The sequence below is a fragment of the Hirundo rustica genome, chromosome 1 (assembly GCF_015227805.2).
Source record: "Hirundo rustica isolate bHirRus1 chromosome 1, bHirRus1.pri.v3, whole genome shotgun sequence".
NCBI lineage: Eukaryota > Metazoa > Chordata > Aves > Passeriformes > Hirundinidae > Hirundo > Hirundo rustica.
In genome coordinates, this window is record NC_053450.1 from 105,473,308 (window position 1) to 105,495,952 (window position 22,645).

A 22,645-nucleotide genomic window follows, 5' to 3' on the forward strand; every position below is an offset into this window, starting at 1 on the left:
GTTTTTTAAGGCTTTTGGCAATAGGCTTCATTGCTCAAAGTAGATTAAACAAAGATAATATCCTACAACAGTGCCAGAAGATAAAAGAATATTTCATTTACATCCAATTACTGAGTTCCCAATCTGGAAGCAGTAGTTGGGAGGGTTGGGGATTTTTGGTTTGAGTTTGTTTGCTTGCATATGGGAGTTTCATTTTTTCTGTTTTTAAAAGAAAAAATGCAAACATCAATACATTAAAACTCACAGATTTGATAATGAAGCTCATATTTGTAATTTTTATTTCAGCTATCTAAAATTATGCTCAGATATCATATCTTCCTCTTCAATTTTCTGTCTTGAAATTTTAAAAATATTTTCAAGGAACATTATACATGAAACATGATTTTAAAGAGTTAAGATTTTAGCTAAGGGTTAGAAGCAATTTATATTGATCAAGATATAAGTTAGATTAGTAAATGTTAGGTTAATGATTATTAGATGTCTAAGCTAGAGCTAATTGTTATGTTATGAGCTTGTTTATAGAAAAAGTGAAGTAAGTGAACCGTCATAAGAACAGATTGAAACCACTAAGAACAATGGCCAGCACCTGGACTTGGTATCAATCAACCACGAAGCAGGGGGCCTTGGATCGTGCCAGAGGGTCACAGAGACCTGATGAAGACTCTCCTGACTTCATCCTTTGGGACCACTGACCCAATTAAAGAACACCGACCCAATTCAAGAAAAGAATTGCGCACGCGTGAAGGACTAATAGCTTCATTTTAATACAGAGTAGGGATGGGAGGTGCTGGGGTTTTGCATATGTGTTGTATGTAAGATCTTGGAGAATAAATAGAGAGCAAAGAGCCTTGTTCAGGGCGGCCACACCTTTCGGAGATGACTCTCGTGCTGCCCGCCAGTGAATAAACATACCACTGTCTAACTTTAATTAGTTAGAGGGTCTTTGTCCGTGACTATATCAGTTTTCAATGACTCATACAGAACTGAAATCCCTATGAGTTATCTGTAATAGAAAATGACGATATTCCTTAAAAACTTTTTGAAACTTACAGATTTCTCAAGGTTCTTGTTAAAATACCAAAAAAATCTAATTCCTGTAGAGGAGACTGAGCTCTTTTTTAAGTAAAGCAGTAGTTATCAGGCTATAAAATGTTGGCATATTTTGTTATAAAGATCAATAATGTTATGTTGCTAAATCATTTAGTTTTGTTTGGAAATGTGAAAGGCTAAAAGGTAGCAAATAAGCTTTTGGCTTTAGTCTTTGCATGTAATGAGAATTCCATTATATTTTTCATCAAATTATGATGAATACATGGTTAGAATATGCTTTCAGCATACAAAGAGAGAATTTGAAGTTGAAAGTAAACTTCCTAGGAATCAGTGGAGAATACAAGGGTGTAAGGTCAACAAAAAGATGGATCTAATTAAAAAAATATTGGAAATGTTTTGAGCACAGAACAAAAAAGTGAAATCAGTTCTAATGAAAGCCTGCAAAAATATGTTCCTTATTTTGAGTATGTGAGCAGTTTTCCAGAAATTTTTAGCACTGCACAAATAATATAGGCGGTTTATATATATATATATATATATATATATATATATGTCTGTGTGTGTGTCGTATATATAAAAATATATAAAAATGTGTGTGTGTGTATATATGTATATGTGTGTATATATATATATAAAAATATACACACATTTATGTAAAACAGAGAAATGTGGCTGAAGGAAGTATATAGATAGCCACTGAAATTGAGACTTACTGCTAGCACTAATAATAGAATCAAGTACATATGAGCTCACCATCATCAGCATTATAATGTTTAGTTGATCCTACTTGTTAATCCTGAGGTCTTAGGACTTCTGGTCATTTTATAACCACAAATCTAAAGATGAGATTCAGCACCTAGTGAAGCATTTGAGGATTTCATCATTTTTGATAAGAGAAGTACCTTCTATAGCTTTTAATTACTTTCAGATACCTTTTTTTTCTACTGAGATGCATTTCTGTGTGAGATGATTATGCAGGATGCTGTAGAAACTTTGTTTTGCTTTGAATGTGTTTGTTTTTAGGGAAAGAGTAGAGTTATGCAGATTGTAGTGTTACTGATTATATTGTTCAGTGGAAAAAATAAATGTTTCTTCAAGTAAAGATTACTGCTTCCTATCACTTTTTTTTTTTACTCCCCACAGCACACATGAAAGTACAGCTACCTGTCAAAACTGACCTAAAATGGACATAACCTAGATCTGTTACTTTCTGATACATTAATATTTTTTCCCCTTTAATTGCTATTATTCTGCAACCTGTTTTCCTACCATACTTCTTTTATATGTTCCTCCCCACTCCCCCCCTTCTTGAAGTAATCTCTTATATTCTCCTTTACTCAATCCTCTTATTCTTGCTGTTTCAGTTTGCATGGCACAGTTGGGCTGGGTTTTCATAGTCATTGAGAAAATAAATGTTTCACCAGCAAAAAGGAATTGATGAAGTTCAGGTTTTGTCTTTTTTTCTTAAATGTCTATGTGGTAAAGTAGGAATAAATTTTTGAAACATCCTGTCTTCTCTGAAATCTGCTGTGGATTTCAGTCAGTTTGTGCAGAAGCAGTTCATGATGTGAATTTTTCCAGGCTCCCTGGATTTGAACTACCCTGCAATGTCGAACATCATTCCACTGCGCAGGTGGTGGAGAGCTTCCAGCATCCAGCCAGCCCTGCTCTGCTCATTGATGGTGCAGATTCCTGAAAGCACAAGTGAAAAACAGTTTCCAGATTTTCTTTTCTGTGCAGTCAGAGAGCTGGCAGCCATAACCAAAGCTGTCAACATCTCACTTTTGTAATCTTTCTAGTTTTTGAAAAAAATATTTGGTTTGGAGATTGGGGTTTTTTCTATAAAATAAAAAGTTCAAGGTTTACTCAGTTTTATTCTTAACTCACCTTGGAGTCCCAAAAACACTCCACTTATGTTTTCTGAAGACATATTCTGCCTGCCTGTGGATGTTTTCATATTTTATAATGGTATTTTTATTTCCTTTGTCTGCCATTTATAGAGCTATAGTACCATGGAACATAGATTCTGTGCTGGTTTTATTATTGCAATGTCAAAATAAAGCTAGAGGCATATATATATTTTTTTTTTTTTTTTTCAGAAATTCAGAGACAAATTATTTCTTCCTTTGATAAAAAACAAAAAATAACAGTCAAGAGTATAACAGTGAATATAAAATCAAAGTGGTGAGAAAAAAGTACTAGTAATTTAAGAAAGTTATGAAAAAAATTTAGTAGTTCCTCATACAGAAAAAGAAATGTCATACTACAATCCCATGTGTTGCCCTATTTTTACATCATCCTAGAAAGAGCCTATACTGAAGCAATTTTAGTACTCATCTCTGAATAGATCATTAATTTGGATGGAGAATTCTTTACCTGAATTATGTGAGGCAAAGAATTAATTTCACCCTTAACTAAGTTAGATTCTCTGGTATGTATGTGAGGATGTTTTTCAGTGAAGTACAGAGTTGGTTTTTTTTTTTTTTTTTTCTCTGCTTCAAAGAGAGCCAAGAGATTGCAAACATTTTTTTTGTTTATCTGGTTGGGGATCTAACCACCGTCCTTCCATCATTTTACTCTTTGGTTAAAGTATGAAAGCTTCCCCTTTTGTTCACTTGATAACATTTCAGGCATTTCTGTGCCTTCTTATTTCAGAGATAAATTCCTTAATGCTGAGAGTTTCTTTTTAATCCCTTATTGTAAAAAGCATTTTCCCAAAAGAAGATTTTGTAATGCTTTTACTTTGTCCATAGAATTGAGTACTGTGGTTTGTCTGTCTCACGGAGCTCCTGGCTCTGTTCGCGCCCCGGATAGCTCAAGAGACAAACTGCAGTTGGAAGGGGTTTCCCCAGGTCCTTAAAGCCAGGAGATGGCCAAGAACCTTTCCCTTAGCAGGAGAGAGTGACATCCCATCGACAGCAAACGAAGGACGGCACTTGATCCGGGGGGAAACCAGGGCTTTATTCAGACTTTCTTCTGTGGTGCTGCCCCAGACCTAGCCTGGGTCAGGAGCCCCGTCCCACTGCCTGAACCAAGAGACCTGACCATATGTGGCTTTGACTTATATCCAGGGAAGGAGCTCTGAGATTGGATAAGTGAATAACCAATCAAGGATAAGGTGGGAGTGGAACAGGGTTGGATTACATTCAGGGAAAGGGACTGGGAAGAATGTGGGAGATGGGCAGGGACAAACTTCAGGATATTACATTTTCCAGGTGAACGGGGTGGGGGGGTGTATAGAACAAACCATTATAAACCCCAATATAAAAAAATGAAATACAATATAAAACCAAATAACACACAGCAACAGAATACTGTAAAACTGTTGCAAATTGTTCAATTATGGGAAACCAAAACCATTTTGGCCAGTTTTACTTATGTACTACTGTTAAGCTATGTGCTGTTTCATTACAATAATTGCATGAATTTATAATTTACCTCTACCATTTTTTTATTTATTTGAATGTAGTTGTTCTTTAAGTACAAGATAAAAAAATTGAGTCTGATCTCTACTTTCCATAGCTTTGCTTCCAAATCTGTCAAACCCTTACCTTCAGTTTTCTCCAGGATCTTTAACTATGCAAAGAGAATTATACTGAGTGTCTTTCTGGTGTCCCCATGTCCAGTGGGATGGGTGAAGCATATTGGTAAAGCCAAAGTGAAACTTAAAAATCACACAATTTTTACTGCAAATTCAGCTGAATGACTGATTATCTATTTATTTAATACATTTTAAACTTTATTAGTTGGCCTGTTAAAATACATTATCTGTCCTATAAACCTGCCCTGTTAAAATTGAAAATTATTTGGAACTAAACGGTTTCTAATTGAGTGACAAAAACCTTGGTGTATATTTTTGAAAGCTCCATTCAATATGTGTTCAAAAGCACTGTTTAGAAAGGATTTGGGGACTTGTGTTCTTATCTTTTTTGTTATTCTGTTGCTGTCCTCTGGAACACTACTTTTGAGTAAAAGTGGTTGTGGCTAATAACATTCCCAGGCTTTTTATTGCAATGTGAGCTGAAATACGAAGCAGTCAGTATCCAATACAAGAAGAGAAATGGTTTATAGAACAGAGAATTTTGGAGTTGGGCTCATGAGACAGTGTTTTAAAGATAAGTGAGCCATTTCGATTATTTTCCCAGTTTGGGTTAAAGAAAAAGCATGCTATCTGGCAATAATATTTAAGTGACTTAATGAGATTAATAATATGAAAAACTTGTTTAATTTATATAAGTATTTCATTTTTTTCTGAAAAAAAAAAAGTTTTGCAAGGAGATTTCTTATTGTGAAAATCTATATTTTATTTTCTTAGTCAGAGATTCACTCCTTGTTCAAAAAAAAATCTTGTGTTATAGATGTAGGTCTAAATTATACTTTTAAATCCTATTGTCCAGAAAAGGAGATTTTACAGCAATGGTGCATAATTTTCAAGGTCCTGTACATTGATTTTTCAGTCTTGCAATAATAGATTTTAGCCTGATATTTGAATCATCCACAAGGTGTGTATTACTGTTCCCCATTTATTTAAATGAAGGCTGTGTTTAAAAGATACTGTTCTTTGAGACTAAATGGAATGTGTTTTATTAATCTGGGACTGACTTATTTTCTGTTAACTATGTTTATGCATTCAGCAGAGGTTACTGATTCATACAGAAATAGGAACCCCTGAAATGCCAGGTACCTGCTGGCATCAGCTCTCTTTCTGACAAAGGACTGGTAAAGCACAAGTCAGGGAATAAAATGTGGAGAGCTACAGAAAATATTTTTGATTTTGAGAATCTTTTTCATCAAGAACTTAATTAAATTATGTAGAAAATATCATGTCTTCCTATCTTCTGCTTCCTTTGACAATATCACTTCTCTGAAATTTTTTTTATATATATATATATATATATATATATAAATAAGCCTGAACCAACACAACAGCCAAACCTCTACATTTAATAAGATTTTGATAAGATTATACCAAGCATCATAAAATTAAAACTCAAATGGAATTTACCCTTGAACTGTGGAGCATTACCTTGCATGCTCAGTGAAATATACATTTTTAAAGGAATAAATTTTTTTATTCCCTCCATGACGTTCTGTGATTGCTAGAACAAGATTAAGAAAACAGGAAGCTGTTCAGCAGGATTATTTGTCATTGTCCAATGTATGCTTTCCTTTGTCTTCTCTTCAGCTCAGAAGAGAGACCTGTTTGCTTCCTTATACCGCTCAAATACATAAGTACTTCAAAGACACTAATTAACGTCTCTTACTAACTTATCTATGAAGTGAGGAATGCCATCATCATCATTTAGCATATCAATAGCTGCAGAACAAAAAAATTAAGGTGAATGTAACTGTTAACATGCAATAATTTTGTGAGTCTCCCAAAGAAGAAGTCTTGTGCATCTTCCTTATATCCACAACCTCCTGGGTCTACTATGTGTGGCACAAAATAATTATTCTTCTGATATATATTTTTTGAAAAAGTAGTGTCTGAACATGTAATTAGCTATTCCTATAACTGTAAGGGAAAGACCAACTTAAATTTTATCTTTTTCAATACTTAGATGATTATAGTTTGCAATAGTAGTCCTTATTCTTTGTTTTTTGTTCTGCTACTGATACTTATTATAGGATTTTATATGTATTTCTTCAGATGCCAACAATACAGGCACTAGAACTGATATTTTTTCTTCTTCCTTCCCTTAGGCATTTCCTGGAAATACAAATTCTGACAGTGTGGTCCGGCATGATTTACAACATCCAGTTATTGCTCGCTATGTAAGGATAGTTCCTTTGGACTGGAATGGAGAGGGCCAAATTGGGTTAAGAATTGAAGTCTACGGTTGCTCCTACTGTAAGTTTTTCCATTATGATCCTGTTTTTTCTCCCCTAAATAAAAACTCGCTTTGAATTTTGTATTAAATCCAGATATCAAAGATTTTACTTTAGTTCCTGGATTGCTAGTTGTGTAACTCAGGGCTTCATGAAATATTTGTTGGAACTTTAATTCTGAGTTGATAGCTTGTTCTCTGGAAGATGCCACATTGGAATTTGCAGTAGTGCTCTGAAGTAGCTCCTTTTTGTCTTCATAGTTTCAGTCGTGGAGGGCTTTGGCTATTGTGTAAGCTTACTTGGGACATTTGAGGAAGAGATTGTATTCAAACAAATGTCATGATGGGTCTTGAGAGATAAAATGGAAACAGGATGTAATTTATCGCCTGGTACAAGAGATAAACCAATAAATAATAATTCTATCAGAATTGCTTAGCTTGTCTGAATATTGGACATGTTTTTCCGAAATATTTTGTTGAGTATTTGAATTTCTTCTGAAATCCGGGTGAGCAATGGTACAAGTGCTTCCATAGTTAAGAGCAGAACTGATAATGCTTTAAGAAATTAGTTTCTAATGCTCTTCCTTCAATCCAATCCAGCCAGTGTTTAAGTCTGAAAACCTGCAAAATTGAGTTTATTATATCCTACCTCTGTAATTTTTAGGCAGTATCTTGGATTTGTTCGTATTTTAGCTGGAAGATGTTATTCAAGATTTGTCTTTTAATAACCAGACTTTATCCTAAAGCGAGGAAGACTCAACATTGACTTAATTGGGTGTCATAAAACCTATTGGAGTCCTTTGCGATTCTGACTAGCAAAAAAAAGCTGTGATTTGAGCTGCATTTTTTAAATTTGATTAGATAGTCAAAAGACTCCATACTTTCATTCTACACCAATAGAACCATGAAGAACAGAGTTTTGATATTATTTTTCTTATTTCCATACCATGAATGTTTTAAAAATGTATATTGAATCACAGAGAATTTCCCAACAGCTGCAGGAACCTAGTTGAGAAATCAAATCAAATTTCATGTGGTATTGATACTGCTTTACTGGGGGTACACATGGTTGTTAGAAATAATGCAAAAATACAAGAGCAGGACCTGTTGCAATAATACAAAGTATAATGGTTTTAAACTAATAGGGGGTAAATTAGATCAGATATAAGGAAGACATTCACTGTAATGAGGGTGCTAGAACACTGTAACAATTTACCCACAGAGGGGATGGATACTCCATCCCCGGAAACATTTAAACTCAGGTTGGTTGCTGCTCTGAGGAAACTCATCTAGCTGAAGATGTCTCTGATTATTGCAGAGGTATTGAACTAGATGGCTTTAAAGGTTCCTTCCAACCCAAACTGTTCTATGTTTCTGTGATATCTGTTGTCTGAGGAACTGTAGGTTACACTAAAGTTAATTCTTATTCAAGGAGAATTGAGCTTCTGAAGTTTTAGGTATAACTCTGATTTAGTACATGGTTGTCAATAAAGAAGTGTTTACCATCATACCACTAAAATGTTTTATGAGCTGTTTTAAGTATACCAAACACTACAGCATGGCTAATTTTCCAGCAAAATAAATACTTGCTTCTAAGTATACCTCCTTGCTTGTACATCAAATGCAAATTCAGAGATTTGATACAAGAAACCAACATCTAGTTTACTGTCAAATATAACTCTCTTTTATAGAATAAAGTGTAGCAGAATCAAACAAGAAACCCCATGATATTTGCTGCAATATTTACACATAAAAATGGTACATTTTGATGAAATGAATAGACAAAATGCTGTAGGTAAGCAACAAGATACATTTAGAGGCTTAAAGTAAATGTGAGAAAAAATAAAACACAGCCTACTGATGAAATTATTTTAGTTGTTGGAAAATTTGTTTGTTTGCTGAACTTTTGGAGGAGAATAAAAAGCATCTGCCAAGGACACGGTGTAAGGAACCATAAAAATACTGATTAAATGTATCTTCACAGAAGATGATGGCCCAATATAATTTCATAATTTTACTGAGAGAATATTACTGTTCTGTTTGTATTAGAAATTATTTCAGTTAATCACTGGAGATTTTTTTAATGTAAGATTAAAAAATAATATATTCTGTGTTTATATGTAAAGGAACTTTTTTTTCAACAACTCTGTTACAATGCAGTGTGGTTTTTACATGCAGGAATTGGGCTGCTCCCAAAATGGTATCAGTAGAGCGCAGCAGAGCAGCTGAGAAGAAAAACTAAAAAATCACTGCGCAGAGAGGAAGGCAGCCCTTTGGTATGAATACTCTAACCAGGGAGTATTGTTTACAAATTCCCAGGTTGTCTTCAAATGAATTATTTGGAGCCAGGTGTAAATGCTGCACCTTTCCATGTAGATGTGTCCTTTGGCAGAGGCCAAGTTTTTAACCTTATGATTAGAAGTGCATATATTTGCATTTAAATATAAGCATTGCCATTAACCAGTGTGGTTTCTAGATTAATCCTGCTGTCATTTAAGGAACTAACCATTTAGATAATCACCAATTTTAAAAGCCTGATTAAAAGATAGGCTTCTAGTCAAATCTGCCCCAATTTTTGGAACTGTTACCTAAATAAAAGGCTGCCAAATATACCACATTTTTGATTTTCATTTTAGTTAAAAAATAATGTATTCTTTTATTTAAATATCTTCAGATACAAAAATCAGGTTTTCTCACATTGCACACAAAGTTTAATTGGGTAGCCATCCACAGTGACTGTATAAAACCCTTTCCATGCACATTGCTGCAACCTGGTCATTAGTCTCAGACCTTTAAGAAAAATGTTTCCTCATACTGAACTGTTTATTCAAACATCAGGCCACTAATGGCCATATTTCTGGTTCCTATTGTACATGTATGCATATGTATATAAGATACAGTTTTTCGTATAAGGAATGAAATCCATGTCCTCCCTTGCTCAGGAAATCAAGTTCAGAAAGAGGTGTGTTTTCCAGAGAGCAATTAGACTTGACTTCTGTACCCTGAAGAAGTTAATAGCATTACCAAATCTTCTTTTAGTTTTGGTTGGCTTAAAATTTAAAATCTGTTCTGTCTTATAAATTTCATCTCTGTATTTTGTGTAGATGAGATCTGTGGGGTTGTCTACTAACAGAAGAGGCCATAGAAGTGACTGAATAGAATTAGGGCTTTACAACAAGGTTCAGAATGAAATTTGTTTTGTTTCTTTTTTATAGTGGAAAACTGACCATATATTTTATATATATATATGTATTACAATTGGATAAAGAACTTGCTTAATAGCTAAATTAATGGAGAAACTGCATGAGCAAATAAGTTTGAAAAATCACAACAAATAGACTATTATATAACATAAAAATCCATTTTTTGGTCAATGGGACTTTCAGCTTTTATTTTAAAATTGTGAATTTCATAAACCATAGAGGGGGAAAGGGTCTTTACACTTGAAGTAGCACCATACATCTAAAAGCAAGTCACGAAGAAGAAAGCAGTAAAACCAAAGTCAAAATAGCCCCTGAAATCAGTTAAATGAAATCTGATGGCCGAATTTTATTTGTGCTCTTTTGGAGCTAGAGAGCAATGGCATGTGACATGGATCTTCCACCATGTTCACTTGAATGAATTTTTGAGACGGGCAGCAAAAAGACATGATATCTGGAGGCTATGAAATCTACAATATAGTACTTTTACTACTGATTCATGAAGATCATAATAAGCTCCTGCAGGATCATTGCCACATGACGAGTTCCCTTAATCTTCCTGTGGCAGATGAATGCCCACAAAAAAGGGGCAATAAGCATATTATTGCATAGGCTTTGGCTGTGCTTTTCAAGGTAACTGTATGAGGCCTTCTGGGTCATGAAAGGCTATGAGTGGAAAACACTCAATGATACCTTTACTCATAGTGGAGTTTTTATATGGCTGTACTGATTCTCTGGATCTAAACAGTACATTTATATCTTTTTGATGCAATTGCACATCTGATGGTAAGAATTTTCAAATTCCAGATGACTCACTTCTGAATTGTAGGATATACTTGATAAAAAAAGCAAATAACACTTGGAGATGGCAGAAAGCCATGCAAATATTCAATATACTCAAGGCAAATAGGTAGCAAGAACAATTATAAAGCTCTATAAATGGCTGCAAGCCAAGCTGTTTACATTCACTGACCAGCTCTATTTGCTAATACTCTGGAAGCAGTAGGACTGAACAAATGCCACATGACCTGTATTTGCAAATCTGTTATTTTTCAGATATTAGCTCTACTATATGGACTACTTTGTAAGGTGTTGCTGTTTCAGTTTTCTGATTGGTGATGATTTTTGCTTTAGTGAGGGAGGGAAAAGAAGGAAAAATAGTAACCACAGTCCTGTGGTTATTCATGAAATAATGAACATTTTTATGGTGAGCATTTATTCTAAAACAGTAAAGCGAACAAAATTTTGGTCATACAATCATGTTACAAGAACTAAAATAAGATTTGGAGGTGCTCTTAAGGGGTGAACTAAATGAATATTTGCAAGGACTGATTAGGAAGTACTGAAGTGGTAAAACCTGTGAGCTGAAAAAATCTTTTTTGTTGTTAATCTTGTCTGCCTGCGGTGACTTTGAGTAAAACACTATTTCTTTTGACAGCTAATACTGCATTTAGCTACACTTAGCTGCTAGGAAATTTACTTGTTTGAAATCTGCTTAGCTTGGTTTCGTGCTATAGACACTAACTATCCATGTCCTACTCACTGTCTCCCATGGTTGCCATACACACTTAAAAGAGAAACTTCCATATTGTCCAGAATAACCTGTTGTGTCCAAATAACAAAATAACTGTTTAAGGTAGATGAGAAACCTGTTTTATTTCCCTTTTGTTGAATCTTATCAAGTTTCATTTGTCCGGATTCAAAAGTATACTCTGGAAATTTTGTTTCACCAGCATAAAAAAAAAAAATCCAAAGTCCCTTGAAGTGTCATGATTCTTATTGAAATACCCTATGTAAAATAAAATAAAATAAAATAAAATAAAATAAAATAAAATAAAATAAAATAAAATAAAATAAATAATAATGTGTTAATAAATGTATGCATACATATTTCTGCTCTTACACTTTTGGTACATGTGTGAATATATGCTTAAATGGTGAAGGTACTTATGCAGTACAGTAATCTGCATAAAAATTCCTAGCTCTTCTTATGATATTTTAGTGCTTACAATAAACGTGCCATTAAGATTCTGGTCAGATTTTCTGTCCACCTAAGTGACGAAACTTCATAAAAATATTAACTGTCAGAAAGGAAGAATAATTTTGAAATATTCATTTTGTGAAATCATATAATATTTCTAGAAAATTTACTAACTTGCTGTAAGTGACAGCTCCTTGAATATACAGGGATTGTAATGGGGGGAAAAACAGAACTGAAAGAATCATTTAGCAGAGGCTGCTGTGAGCTGCAAAAGCTTTCCTTGTGTCAGTGGTTTGGACAGTAAAGAGTTCCGCTAAGCATCCAACTGTTTTTCCCCTTTTCTCTTAAATGTCAGCATTTCTGTCCTGGGAACTTCAATACCTATTTAGGCCTATGTGTTTGTTTTTTAGCCTTCATCTTCACAGCTCATCAGTGGCAAACATAGCTTGATATTCTCCTTCTAACATTAAAGGTGCATGGATGAATACTCATATCTGAACTATGGAGAGTGAGGGAAAAAAACTGTGATTTTTTTCTTTGCAAACTTTTAAAGATCTCTTTCAATTTGGGTTCCATTGGTAAGTTTGCTTCCTTGCTAGTGTATTTTTTCTCCTTTTTTGTCAGACAAGAGGTTTGGTTTTTTCTTAAGGTCATGAAAATGGACATCTTTTACCCTCCAGATAGTCTCAGGTCATGTTAGTCATTTAACAGTAAAGTTTTGTAATTTAACACCAAATATACCCACTGTCTTTATAAATATTCTCACTACAGATTGTTCTTCTCTATGGCCTCTCCAGGAGAGAACAGTTGTGATTGTTCCTATATACATGTTCACATATTTTGGCATGAAGAATAAATGGGAACAGGCTTCAGTCCATTTATTACTTTCAGTTGCTATCACTGACAAACATAGGCCTCTTTTGGGAGCAGATACCACTTCAATTCTAAAATAATATTTAAAAAGTTGCCTTTTGTTGTTTGGGGATTTTTAGTGCATTAAGAAATAAACTTCTAAAATTAGAAGATTCAGGCTGAAACAGAAAAAAAGTATTCCCTATTACCTTATTGTTTAATTTTAACATTTTTTTTCTAAATCAAATATTTCAGAAATATTTGACATAATGAGATTTTTAGTAAGAAAGTATTTATGTTTTATTCTTCACCTTTTATTAATCTGATACAATATGAGTTTTTTCCTCTCTCAACTTTTTGCATGCAGTAAAAAGATGAAAAATCCATTATTTTCCACCTGTAATTGTGATTAGGCTACTGGCAGATATTCTTAAGCACCACAGCTGTGATAAGTGATAAGTGTGTATTCTTTACAGGTTCATTTGTCAGCTGGCAGTGAAAGTATAATCAGTGTGTTGGCTTCAGCTGTGGTGGAGTTAATTTTCTTCACAGTAGCTAGTGAGGGGCTGTGTTTTGCATTTTTGCTGAACACAGGGTTGATAATACAAAGATGTTTTTGTTGTTGCTGCACAGAGCAACGTGAGAGACTGGGAGCAGACACAGCCAGGGCAGGTGACCCAAACTGACCAAAGGGACATTCCAGATCATATGACATCTTGTTCAATATATAAAGAGGGCAGAAGAAAGAAGAGGGGGATGTTTGAGGTGATGACAATTGTATCCTCAAGTAATCATCACATGTGATGGGGCCCTGCTCTCCTGGAGATGGCTGAACACCTGCCTGTCCATGGGAAGTGGTGATTGAATTTTTTGTTTTGTTCTGCCTGTGTATGTGGCTTTTTTTTTTTTTTTTTCTTATTAAACTATCTTTATCTCAACCCATGAGTTTTCTCCCTTTTACTCTGCCACTATTTTCCCCCATCCTGCTGGTGAGGAAGCAAGTGAACAGTTGTGTGGGGCTTGGTTACTGGCTGGGGTTAAACCATGACAATCAGTCAGAGAAAAACAAGTATATTTTGTAGCAATACATGAGCCACCACCTTGTTCAGTCCTGTTCCTAGACAGTTTTCAATTACACTTGAATATTTCCTTCAGCAGGATGCAAGTAGCTGGCTTATTTGAAAAGGTTATTTTAATTCTTTTTTGCTGTGGAATGAAGGAAAACTTTTCCCTAGTACATAAACAGACTTATGGCCAAATTTGATAAAATCTTGCAGGGTTTGATGAATGTTTTTTAAAGTAAGATCTGACAGTTGTATAAAAAAGCAGACTAAGGTTTTCTAATCGGTTTTCTAGCAACTGTCCACATACATCAGGGAAGGGATGTTCCAAACAGTGGTCCATAACCAGTTAATAGGAAGATGGAGATTTAAAACATATCCTTCAATAACCATCTGAAAACATCAAAACCAGAAGCAGAGCTGGAGTGGACTGTTTCACAAAGAATGATAGCATTTAGGTAACTCAAGTCAAAAACTTCAGTCTAATCACAATAGTCTTATCTTTAATATTTTTTTGCCTGAATGAAGGCTCATGATGGCATTATTTTCTTGCATTCTTGTAAGTAGGGATTGATCCATTTGTCCATGGGGATTTATTTACTAGAGAAATCAGGTAGTGGCGTGGGGCGGGGGGGGGGTTATGTGTGGGGTTTTGGGTTTTTTGGGGTGTGGGTTTGGTTTTGTTTGTTTGTTTGTTTTTGTTTGTTGGTTTGGTTTGGTTTTTTTTCCTCTTGAAACAAAATATTCAGCAGATTTCAAACTATAGGTCTCAGTTCCATGCCATTGATTTGGAGCCTGAAGGACATCACCAGTATTTGTTTTCTTGAATGAATAAAATATATTAAGGATGCAATTACTTCCACATCCACTTCAATTTATTCTGCTTTTTCTCAGAAGTCTGGGTGAAGATGATGTATTTTGTATTTTTTTATTTTAGGCATGTGTAATGGTTTTAATTTAATAAAACCAGGCAGAAACACCAATTAATGTAGGGGTTTTAGTATTAATATTTTTGTGGGAGGGAGAGATTAGGAGAAAAATAAACAAAGCAGGCTTAAGCTTAAAAATGAACAAAAAATAGTTTTATTAACACATACTAAAAGAATAGAAAAAAAGAAAGCTGGAAAAAAAAAATTAAACAGAATGGAACTTCAAAAACACGCTTCTTTCCTCATACAAACTATTAACCTTCTTATTGAACAACATAGAAAAACACAACTTATGGTTCTCAGTCAGTTTCACCACTTAGACATAACTACTCATTACTCTAGGAGAAGAGTCCTTCTAAGATCTTTTATGAAGATGTTTGCTATAAGATAAAATAGTCCAATGCTCTCTATTACACATTCTGCTGCCACCCAGAGTTTTCGCAGACTGTGATGTTCTATCTGCAGAGCTTCTCAGTGTATCTGGGGTATTATTTACAAATACTTCTTCTGATCTAACATTACCGTTGTCTCAAAGGGCTGAGACCTTCTTTTTGACCCAGGAGTGAGGGTTTCAAAGTTCCCAAATAAATCTCTATTACACCAGTCCTTAATTTGGATTAGAATAGCATTCTACTCAAATAATACTAAGATGCTGCAAAGAACAGTTCATTTCTTCATAATTTACCTTAGAAAAGTCCAGTTAAAAATGTCCACTTCTTCAATCCTATTCCAACATTATTAGTTCTTTCACTTCTCATCTAACTGACTTTATGCAGTGTCTGTTCCATGTACCTTCAGTTTTTCTTCTTTCTTTCTCTCAAGGATGAATTGTGCTTTAAAAGTTCTGTGTTGCTAAGAAAGGGTTAAGTGTACTCGGGCTTGCGAAGGCCACATGCATGCGCTGAGCTGCAGGGCTGAAGAAAACAATGCAAGGCCGTGCTGATAAAGGAAGCTGGTAAAGGTCCTTTTTTCCACCCCTCGGTCTCATCTAAGGCAGTCTAGCTCAAAGTTGTTATGGAGCTGCAGGCTTGCTTTCTCTGCTGCCAGCGGTGATTAAGCTGGGCCATGTTTTGGCCCCTTCTGCCGTGGTCTGAGCACATGGCCCCGCACTGCCGAACTGCAGCTGCCCCCCTCCCCTGCCAGCAAGCAAGGGAAAGGGGTTCAGCCGGCCTAAGCCTTCCCTGTGCAGGCAGCGGCCCTCACACACCCGGCCAGGCCCGGCCCTGCTGCCCGGCCGGCAATGGGGGGCCCAACCTGGGCTCCCCCCACTCTCCATGCAGGCAGCAGCTTCTGGAAGCCCAGCCGTGCCCGGCCTGTCCGCCCAGAGGGGCAGCAGAGCCCGACCCGGGCCAGGCCCGGACCCGGCCCGGACCACCTTGTAACCTCATGGCCGATCACCGGAGCAAGAGAGTGGGTGGTCCGCAGCAGATCAGTTTTAAATGTTCCTTCCAAAGTCACACTGACACTTCTCATTAGTCAACTTAGCTGTCAATATCCCAGCCTGCGTTCTGATAGGTCCTTGTCCTCTCCCCCCGCCCCCAACCCACTCCATGGTTAGGGCAGGGAAAAACATTTTACATTTCTCTATATCTAGAAAACAAAATTGTGCCAACCTATGATAGCATGGTAAGTGGAGAATTACTGTGAGTAAATTCTCATCTCCTCTCTGCCAAAAGTTAGTGTTCTCTGATTAGAAAGTGCACATATAAAAGAGTCAGCATTACTGATAGGAAAAAAAAAAATTAACTCTTCATAGTAATACTTTTATAAAGTTAAGCCTTGGTGTTTACATATAGCATATCCCTATACAGAGTTATGTTTCTAGGCAAAGTCCTGTTTCAAAGTTGGACTCTCATCTTCGTGAGCATACCTTTGGTGAGTTAGGTCACTGTGGTGCCCACTTCTCCTTGAATCGTCTCAGACAGGGAAAAAATTCAGGTTTTTCCATTTCGTAAAGGTGACATTGTGTGCCCTTTCTCTAGCGGCCAGTAAGAGTCCCCTCACCTTTCACTCACTGCTGCTATTGCCCTTCAAAAGAACGAAAGAATACAGCTGTGAGGGACTTAGAAGAGTCCAATTGCTTGACTAGTTTAGGGTTGACTAAAACTTAAAATACAGTGTTAAAGACATTATTCAAATGCCTCTTAAACACTGTAGCTCTCACCAGACTGCAGGGGATGCTTTTTAAAGCTAAACTGGAGAACTCATTGTCCTGCTCCTGGATGCATGTGAACATTGTGTTAATACTTGTGAGTATTGTCTCTGAAACAGAGTCAGAAAAATAACATTAAATCCTGTTTCCATTCGTAACCTTTGTGTTATATGTCCTTCAGAGACCACTGGCATTTCGGAAAAATACTAGCATTGTTATTTGACTCATGGTGAGCACAGGGAATGGAATAGAATGGAAAAGAACAGAAGGGAACAGAATAGAACAGAGCATAACAACACAACTGCACAGTTATGTTTTGTTATGCCCAGATTTCTGCAAGAGAAGCTACGACCCAGGTCTGAGACTCCCACCCTGGAGAACAGCGCTCTGCTGTGCAGGAGGCAAGGCTATCCGGGAAACAGGGCCAGTGTCATCACAGCTCTGGGACAAGACCAGAGCTTCCAGTTTATCCTTTGTGTTTCTCATAATGCTTTCACTGGTGAACAAATATTTTAGAAGTGCTCCTAAATTCTTAGTCCTCCCTGGAGCAGCATAAATTTCCCAACAGCACTTCTACCCTGAGACAGTGCCTTGCCAAGCCTTTCCTTACTTTCAACTTTACTGATGGTATCCCCATCCAAAGACGGAATATTTCCCTTTCTGTCCAGCCTCTCCTGTAGGTGCAACTAATTGGAGAATGAGATAAAACTACCGGCAGTGTACATCTATCCAGTCCAATAATTCTCCTTTGCTAATAGCCTGTAAGAAAATGGTCAAAAAAACCCCTTCTAAGCGTATTTCTTATACCAGTGAATTATACTAAAATAAACAAATATTTGGCTTGACTAAGCAACATCCAATGACTTTGGTTATGAGGATATCAAATGTCTCATAAGATTTCTGAGATTGTATTCTTTGCTGCATTTCTTTTAGTGTTTCTAAGGCTTTATTAAGAAGTTATTAATTCATGCAATGTGTATGGGAAAAGGTTAGCACTCTTCAGATGTAGCCTTCTTTATTAGAAGATTCGACACAACATTTTAGGCTCCATGATGCTGGAGTATTTCTGATTTTGTTCTGACTGTACAGCAAAACAGTGGACTTTTTTTTCTCTTGTATATAGTTCAAGTTGAAGTATTTTTGTGTATAGTTTCATCTGGATATTTAGATGGCTTCCTAAATTTCTCATTGAATAGAAAAGGCTTAGAGAGTTCACTTACTAAGTACCTGTTTGTACTTGGTGCGATTGAGGTGAAGAACAGTTTAAACAAAAATAGTTGTGATTTTTTAGAAATGCCACTGTGCATCAGAGATTATTAGAGCCTTTATAGTGTCTTCTCTTTTTTATAGTGCATGTAATAATAGTAAAATGGATATAGAAATGTGAGAAAAAAAAATTGGCTATCTTTTAAAGATTAGGAATTCACTGGACATTTAGAATTTGTTTATCCTTAGGGATACTTAAACACTGTAGCTCTGTTAATTGCCCTGTCCAGACCACAATGGTGGAACTGATTAATTACTGCAGGAAAACCTTAAATGTGTTTATAAGTTTACACACATCAATTTGAAATTCTGTTTTAACATTTCAAAATTGTTTAGTCAAACAATGACAAAGTACAAGCTAAAATGGCAACCATAAGCAAAGAGTAAAAATGCACATTCAAATTTGGGTGTAGTCTTTGTATTTACTTGGTGACTTGAATTCCGTGATCTACATTCATTAAAAAAAATGAAGTTATATTATGTGAACTGTAATCATATGCATGTATACCTATTTCAGGTACTTAGTCTGACCTGTTTCTAAATAAGCAGCTGTCATTCCTATACTATCTAGAAACTTAGAAAACCAAACTATTCACATAAGTGCTTAGCAATTCTGTAATTAAAAAATATATCTTTAAATAATGAAGAAATCTGTAAAAATTTTGAAAATAATGTAAGTCAATCCAAAAATGAGGGAAAAAAAATATTCTTATGCCTTCTAATTCTGTATATACTTCAGATTTTATCAGGCAGAATTTGAAAGTTTCATATGGATTACTATTTAAAAAATTAATATCTTAATAATAAATAATAAATATTAAAAATAATGAATAGTTTATGAGATAGGATCTGATCCTACACATCTTCTAGAAATTTTCTTGTATAGTAATGTTTCTATCTTTACATTTTCAGATTGAGAAGGTAATTGGAGTTTAATTATTTTAGTAGGGACACCTTCTTTATAAACTTTTTTTCTAATAGACCATATGTATTTAATTGTCCTCTTGGTCTTAAATAAATTGAAGAACTTGAGAAACTGGCTTTCTAAAGCCACAGCTATAAAAAAAATTCCTTGGAGGGTCAATAATTTCCTTACCTAAATAAAGCCCTATAAATTGATTAGGAAGAACTGCAACTTTTGTACCAAACCTTTATGCAAGACTGGCTATGCTGTTTTTGTAGTGATTTGTTTTGTCAATTAGTTTGTTTACAGTAAGTCAGACCCAGGGTATTTTGCTAAGTGGTAATGAATCAGTAAAGAGAAGCAAACTTTCAGTAAACACCCAGAGAAAGTTGTTGTTCATTTACTTCAAGGTGGGAGGGCGTTTTTGTATCTCTCATAGAGGATGTTGTCAATAGTGTGATATGAGAAAAGCCTGTTGAGCTTATGTCTTACAGTAAATGTTTTTTAATCTGAGGCAACAGTTTGAATAAACATCTTCAGTACAGCCCTTTTATTGACTGCTGTTCCAGCAGAGTCAAAAGGAACGTAGTAAATCCCATGTTTTACCTGTTTACCATTGCAACCTTTCTCTCACTGATCTAATTTTTCTCTCCCTTCTATTTTCAGTTGTTTTGTCCAAAAGTCTCTGCTATGACTTCTGTCTCATCACTTTAATTGTGTATAGTTTCCTGATTCCAGTCCTTCCTTGTCTGATTTTTCCTAAGTACAGCGTGAAAAACAAGGGAACACTCAGGACTTTTTCTGAATTTTGAATGACAGCAGAAATGCACAGGCATTTTCATATATTTACATAATGAATTTGTGTCCAGCTTGTGAGTAAAAGTTCATTGCCTGGAAGTCCTCACTTGTGGAAAAATGTTAGAGTGATTTCAGTTGAATTACTTACATAATCAGTGCTTTTGTACCTCAGTTTCCTTTGCATTCTTTCTATAATATGGATATGAGACAGTCAATAATTTTTGGAAATGTCAGGTTCTGGATATATGATAAATTTCATACTCAGTTGGCAGAGTTTCACGACATTTAAAACTCAACAAAAGACTTACATACATTTAGAAGTATGAATATTTGGATCAGCTTCATGGGGAGGTTTTTGTCATCATTAGTTCTACTGTAATTAATCTCAAGTGTTAATTGTATACAGCATTGGTTTTGGAAGAAAACTGGCAGGATAACTATCCAGGCAGAGTATGCCTCTTGTCATAGTTTTAATTTCAACCCAGGCAGAAACACCAATTAATGTAGTGGTTTCACGATCACTAAATTTTGGTCTTGGTACTTACTTTTTCTGTGGCAGAGAGACTAGGAGAAAAACAAAGCACACGGAAACATCAGAGATCAGAGCACCTGGGCAGTCCAGAATCACAAAAAACCAGGCAGGATCATAAATGCCTTCTCAGCCCACCCCTCGGTGTAAATCGGGGCGGCCTCAGCCTAAATGGTGCCCATATCTCTTACCAGAGGCCTGAGAGAGATCTCTCTCTGCTCCAGAGAAGTCTGAAGAAAGTAGCTGTTGCAAAGGAGCAACTTCTCCTTCCCCCCCTTCACCCAGGAGCCGATGGAATCCGGCCAGGCCTCAGGCCAGCTCCCCGCCAAAAGGGGGGATCAGCAGGCCCAGCTCGATGTTACCTGTCTCTCTCTGGCCAAAGGAAAGAAGAAAAAGGACCCACCTACAGGAAATCAAGAGGTTTTATATGGTACTTCCCAAAGTCATAGCCAACAATTTTCAGTGGTCAGAACAGAAGCCAATATTCCAACTAACCCTCTGATAGGTCCCTGTCTTTTCTAAAGCAATTCCCAGGTCCTGACCTGGAGAATTATTCTACATTCTTCTATAACTAAAAAACCAGACTGTACTAACTCATGGCACCACTGTAGGCCTAAACTAGGTCATAGTGCAAGTCACCCAATTTGAAAGCTGAAAAAAGGTAGTACTATGTCTTACACACTGCTGGAAATTTCTACCAATTTGAAGTAAATTTTGGAGGTAATAAAGGGGAAAGAATTCTGTTGGAAGTTTTTTCCACTGCACGCTTTTACTAAGACCTGATGGCATCTCACCAAATGCTTTTTTGTCAGTGATGATTAAATGCTTACACCATATTCAGGCATTATGTGCAGGCAAGACTTCAAATCAAACACAACTCTGACATACGAGGCTGAAATCCTTTAATTTTGCGTTATTCCTCCTTAATTCTGACTCTAGGTTTTACAGCTGTATCTTACGATAACTGCAGACACAGTGAATGAAATCTCCCTTTGTAGCACTTTATTTTCCACAGATGAAGTAGGGGAATTTGAACGATTGATCTTCTGTCATAATGCAGACATTAAATACTTGTTGTGAATAAGCCAACCTCTTCCTTTTATTAAATCCAGCTGTAGAAAAGAACTTCATCAAGATAAGCAAGCACATACCCCCAGGTTATTTCACCCAAGAGAGACTGCAAATATATTTTCCATGTACTTTGAGTTTTATTTATGTTAGTAAATGGATAAAGCGAGTATTATTCTTGTATTTGGGTGTTCAAGTTTCTATGTTTCTAATAGAATCCTTAGTTTGAGCTGAAGGAAAAATACTTTGAACAATTAAAATCCTACTGAACCTTGGAAAAGCACCTCTCCAAAATTAGAACAGGCTGAAAGTTGTTTTCCTTACCTAATAAATTCTGATAATTTGGAAAATTTTACTGCTCAGCTGTGGGAGAGAGGCCAACTAGAAATTTAACACCCATTTTTTACCTTGTTTTACTTGCATCTTAGAAGTTGAAAATACTTAGCATGACCAAGTTTCATTTGTAGAAGAATGAAAGTAAAATATCTCAACAGTTATTCTTTTTTTGTGAAATAAGAAATCTTCTTGTCTAGTTGTCACAAATTTTACAAACAGCTTTTATGCAATTTATTTTTGGATTTTCTACATTTTTCTATTGACAGTTTTAAGTCAAAGAATCAGTTTCATCAGGTTCCGCTGAAAAACATTCTGCTGCAAAATCTTCACCCATCCACACTAAATCCAGCAATAACAAAATACTTTAAAATTTGTTCCACAGTTTTTTTCAAAGAAATTTTCTTTGTTCTTACTGAGATGCCATTTCCCTTGACTTTAGTGGGAGCAATAGTCAAGCTGTAGTTGACAGCTTAACAAAAATATAGTATTTAAAATCACAAACAAAATTACTTAGGACACTTAGAGAAAATTGCAACAGTTCATTTTTTTTATAGCTTTATACATGCTTTCTCCTGCTTTGCAGAGCTCAAGAGTAGAGTTTATCCAATTCAGCTGTTTAAGAATGAATAGCAGAATATATCTTAGTTCTTTTCTTTGTAAGTGCTGTTTCAAAGGGTATCAGTCTGTTTCT

At 35.6% G+C, this 22,645-nt stretch overlaps 1 protein-coding gene across 1 annotated transcript in view; it reads left to right on the plus strand.

The window, feature by feature from the left end:
• The window catches only part of CNTNAP2 (contactin associated protein 2), a 770,772-nt gene that overhangs the window by 180,618 nt on the left and 567,509 nt on the right, over window positions 1–22,645 (plus strand). Inside the window, exon 4 of the mRNA XM_040057848.2 lies at window positions 6,754–6,901. Coding sequence (XP_039913782.1) covers window positions 6,754–6,901 — 148 coding nt within the window. The remainder of the gene's footprint in view (window positions 1–6,753; window positions 6,902–22,645) is intronic.